We start from the raw sequence: 5054 nt of genomic DNA on the forward strand, positions 1-5054 counted from the left end.
TATTTAGTCAGAAGAAAAATTAAGCTTAAACCACTTGCTGAACACAGGCCATCTGATTGCCTGATATCATACCAATAATCTCAATCTAATATTCTCTATCAGTCAATATTTTCTTTGTAATCCTCCTTTTCTCTATTTTTTTTGCTCCATGTTATCGTTTCTGTTGAGAGAATTCACCTTTTGGGACCTTCAATGGGAACTCCATTTTGTGTTTACTTGTATTATTTTTTGTCTAATGTTTTTATTTGTTTGCTGTTCTGAAACACTGAAGGGTGACAAACACAAAAAAGTAAGAAATCGGGAAGGGGGAGCACTTTTTCACACCACGATATGTTGGTCCTGCAATGCAAATTTTTGGTGGCTTTAGGGTAAAAAAATCTTATGTAAAAAATAAAAAATTTGCTTGCACTTTGGATTTATTGAACAGTATACAATATCAAATACATGCATTCTTTTAGAATCAGTACAGATAAGGAAGCAAGAAAACTAAATATTATAAAAGCTGCATCACAATGTGGAGGAGTAAAAATCCAGATGTGTGACTCCAACAGGAAGCAAAATAAACAATCTGACCACTAGTGAGCTTTATTAATTGATAAATTGTCAAGAGAGCTTCTATAAATCCTTGTCGAGGAGGAGATATTATTATAGCAGTATAATAATCAAAACATATGTGTGGCTCTAACAGTTTGTTATGCCAAAATAAAAAAATATAAAAATGAAAAGAACACTTATAATTAACATTTAAATGCTCTATGCCACAAGCCTAGTTTTTATAACCTAGTTCTTCAACAACTGTCTGTCACTATAAATTATGAGATGTAAATATCTTTATTTCACAAAGGAGAGTTCAGTTATCCTAATCCTGTATACTGAAGGAGGTAAAAAAAAGGAAGCACTGAAGTACCTTTCCTGAGCATTTTTAAAAATCAGTCAGCTTTTATAACGACATTACTGAAATAAGATTACAGGAAACATGAAAGTAAATGCTAAACATGAATGAACTGTTTCAGGAAGAAAATACAGGAAAGCATTATCAGGGGAGGAAACCCGAGATAATTAATCAAGACAAAAATCAAAACAGGAATTCAACAATATGCACAGAAATGCTTAAAATGTTAAACACCTAAAATAACAACAATAAAACAACCCTGAACCTAACCCCAAACTGTAATATATTGACAAATAATTCCAAAGCCAGAAAGAGCAAAATGGCAGGGAGATGACTGAAGTAGCTGCTGATTTCCTACAACTTTACTTACACCTAGTCTTTTGGTTTCTTTGTTAGAGTTCTGTTTTCTGCGTTCCTTAGTTGCTCTGTCTCCCCTGTCTGCTGTATCCCCTTGTCAAGTCTGCGTCTCTGTGTTATGATTCCTGTTTTACTTTGAAGTCCATGTCTCAGGTTAATGTATCCGGTTTTGCTTCCCCTGTCTCGTTAGCCCTGATTTGCCCCAGCTGTGTTTCCCTTCTGTCTCTAATCCCCTGATTGCTCCCTCTGTGTATTTAAGCCCTGTGTTTTCCTGTTTGCAATCTACTATGCTGTGTGTTCTGCTTGTTTATGCTTAGGTCATGTTTTCCAGTTTAGTTAGTTTTTTGTTCTTTTTTGCTATCCAGCAATAAAGTTGAGTTTAAGTTTGTCTCAGAGTGTCTGCACATTGGGTCCTTCTTGCCACCATTCCTGCCTGCACATCAGCCTTCACATAACAGCACAAAGAGTTCATGATCAAAGCCCTCAGAACAATTTGTGAGATTTCAATATTTACCCAGTATGGTTATTTTTTAAATCTTGACCACCATAAAGTTCATCATAATGTTTCTTCACCACCTCAAGATGTCCTGAAACATCTAAAAACAAAGCATTTGTATTTATTATACTTGTATTGTTACCATTTGTATTGAGAGGATTCCTAATGCTAACATAAATACTTTACTATATATTTTTGTTTACCTGGCAGTAAGCAGGCCTCAGTCTTGAGTGAGTGTTTAATGGATTTCTTCATGGTTTCCTCCAGTGTCATCAGGACAGTTTCCTAATTTATCATCAAAAACTTTGTTACTTTTTACAGAGGCAACTATTGAATCCAAAAATGACTGGACAAGAGACAAACTTTTGGTTTGATATGTGCTTCAAGACTAATTGGGCATTTTTGTACATACGTAACAAACCTTCAAATCGTTCAACTGCTTCAGCATGACATTTTTTGTCTCTTCAAACATGTACTTCTTTGACTCCACATGTCTCTCAATAGTGTCCCTCATGTTCTTCAGGGTGCCTTTTCCTGTAAATGCTGCTGCTTCTACAAGGACACAACAATTGTCATGCACAGTTGAATAGAAATACCTTAATTCATATCTTTCTTACCTTTATAGCATTCTTTCATGTCATTCTTGATTGTCTCTGTCAAACTGTTGTAGATGAATTTCTTTTGTGTGAGGATGGTTTTGTTGAGCTTTGTCTTCACTTTTTTTTCCTTAGAAACATGAAATATGCATTAACATTATTGAAAAGATGATTTTCTAATAACAGATAAGCTAACAAGTTAATGATTAGGGAAGTTCTTTTACCTCTGTCTTCAGAAATGTCAGTTGCAGTTCGACATTTTTGTACTTTTCAATCAATGAATCAGTGCTGAGTGAAAACGCATCAATGGCCCCATTGAAATTTCCACATTTTAGGTTGTTTCTGAATGTGGCAAAAATAATGGCAGTGTTAGCAAGCTTATAATACAGTGCGATTTGTATACATGTATTGTTGTGCATATTGGTGCTCTTCAGAATTAGATTATTCTCACGGGAAGGTCTTTCTGAATTCTTTATCAATGCTTTCAGTCAAACAAGACGCTAATATCATGTTGAGGTCTTTTTGTTTCCCTCTTTTTGGTTTCTGGATGCCATCATTCCTAACTGCAAACTTTAGTGTCATGTGAAAAGCTCCGCCACTCGTTTTCTGAAACAAAACAGAATTTCTATTTCATTTTTTAAACACATGGTTACAAAGTGTCCTGAGGTTTTGATCTAACTGTAATTAAAATACATACACTGGGGTATAAGAAGGACTTCAGGTTTTTGTCACATAAATTTAGAGATTTTTCAACCCCCTCACTTAGGCGTTGTTCAAAAGCTTTTGTAATTTTTTCAATTGCTTTTCTAACATCATTAAGTTGGATGCTTAATTTTCCCTCAAGGAGGTCATACAGATCATTTTGTTGTTCAACCTGAAATAAAAGAAAGATCATTACTTAAAGCAGTAAAACAAAACATTGTTCTTTACTCATTTTTGAGGGGGGTTTGGATAAGTTCAGTCAGATAAGTCTGTCATCATTCGTCTGCCGCTGTCTAGTCTTTATATCAGTTCTATTTTCCCACACTATTGACCTCATTACTCTAGTCCAATCATTTTTTTTGCCTTCTGCAGGTCAATCAGCTTCTGTTCTCTGTGCTTTTATCTGCTCTTCTGTCATTCTGCCTTTCAGACTTTCATTCATGCAACTCGCCTCCTGTCCATCTTCACCTCAACCTTAACTCAGAGCCCAATCCAAACTACCATCTTCACTATGCCAAGAAACTAGACTCTTGGGGTCCTGTCCTAACTCCCATCATTTCTGTGCCCTCATTGGTTGACTGGAGTCTAATTGGTAAATAAATATTTCATCAAATTCTGTTTCTCAATAAACACTATTCAGTTCTTCCAAATCATCTCTCCTTATTCAGTCACTATTAATAAATTATCACATAGATTTATGATGTCCAGCATCCCACATTTTCAGTGAATGTGAGGATACCTTACAATACATTAATACACATTAGTGGCTATGAACATTTTTATTTTATGACCTTTAAGAAGATTATAAATGAGGCTTTATTGCCTGATCTCACCACTTCTCTGCTTCTGGCTCCTTGAATCAAAGACAGAATCCCATGAGCTCCAGACACATAGCTTAATGTCTCTGAACGAGCGTCATTCAGATTTTTCAACATTTCCTTAAGTTTTGGTATTTCTGTAAAAAAAATTGAAAAGAAATATAAATCTGAGCAATACATTTTCTGTCGCTGTATGTTAATTCATAAAGTGACTTCACCTACCATTGACATCTGGATTTACATTCTCCCCTTTGTGGAACTCTTTTGAGCTCACTGTGAAGACTTGGAAACAATCCTCACTGAAGTGATCCTGAGAACATTTTTGTTAGTCAGTTTTTACTTTTCAGGCAGTTTTAGAAGATATGTTTTAGATTTTGCTGTCAGATTAAAAATTGACCTTAATTAATTTCCGCTTTTTGAATTCCTTCATCACTGCATTCTTGACTTTGTTTCTTTTAGAAAGGAAATAAAAATTGGATGCAAAATTATTTTATTGTTACTGTAATGCAAAATTCAGATTATTCTCATTTAAGGTGTAAGCATTTATGTGCATAGTTGTGGCACTGTAATGGAAACTTCCACCGAACAGTCTAAAACTAGATGAACTTATTTCAGCCTCAGTAGTTGAAGAACACAACTCCCTTTGCAGGTGCAGATAATGCCAAGAGCACCCAACAACATACCCATTGTTCAGTTAGGTTTCATAGCGAGCTGCGTGATGTGTGGTATGATCAGTTTGTAACTTCCTGCATTTTCTTGAGAATACATAAAGGAGCAAGAGCTCCACTTCTGTTTCAGGGACTGCATAACGGCGCCTTGTCGTGTGTACTCTCTCATGCATATGATAATAAAGAGTGTTGATTGTAGCCAACTGTGTCTGCAGACTTTGTTAATTAAATATTCACCACAGTATTTATCTAATTAGAAACTTATTAAAACAGATATACATAAATTTTTAAATTTATAATTGTAAACATATTTTTAAGAATAATATTCATCATATATCATGATATTAGGAGTTATATCTGATAGAATGTAATATTAATAATGTCTAATAATGTTGTATTAGATAAAAAGAAGTAATTGTTGGGTCTGTGTTTCCACAAGCTAGTTCTAGAGACTTATTCAACATGAAGAAAACAAGACAGTCAGCGATCGATCGATTTTCCTTGCAAGGGAGGCCTCGTCTGTGT

General features: G+C 34.8%; 1 protein-coding gene across 1 annotated transcript in view; it reads right to left on the minus strand.

The window, feature by feature from the left end:
- Positions 1-379: 379 nt before the first annotated feature.
- The window catches only part of LOC102313570 (nuclear GTPase SLIP-GC), a 7388-nt gene continuing 2713 nt past the window's right edge, over positions 380-5054 (minus strand). The window contains exons 3-12 of the mRNA XM_005952869.3: positions 4259-4313; positions 4084-4171; positions 3877-3998; positions 3039-3215; positions 2793-2947; positions 2566-2683; positions 2363-2471; positions 2167-2297; positions 1949-2030; positions 380-1845 (exon numbers count right to left, since the gene is read on the minus strand). Of these exons, the coding sequence (XP_005952931.2) occupies positions 1760-1845; positions 1949-2030; positions 2167-2297; positions 2363-2471; positions 2566-2683; positions 2793-2947; positions 3039-3215; positions 3877-3998; positions 4084-4171; positions 4259-4313 (1123 nt within the window). The 3' untranslated portion in view covers positions 380-1759. The remainder of the gene's footprint in view (positions 1846-1948; positions 2031-2166; positions 2298-2362; positions 2472-2565; positions 2684-2792; positions 2948-3038; positions 3216-3876; positions 3999-4083; positions 4172-4258; positions 4314-5054) is intronic.

This window comes from Haplochromis burtoni, unplaced genomic scaffold (genome assembly GCF_018398535.1).
Source record: "Haplochromis burtoni strain Fernald_Lab_line unplaced genomic scaffold, NCSU_Asbu1 Contig_1907, whole genome shotgun sequence".
Lineage (NCBI taxonomy): Eukaryota > Metazoa > Chordata > Actinopteri > Cichliformes > Cichlidae > Haplochromis > Haplochromis burtoni.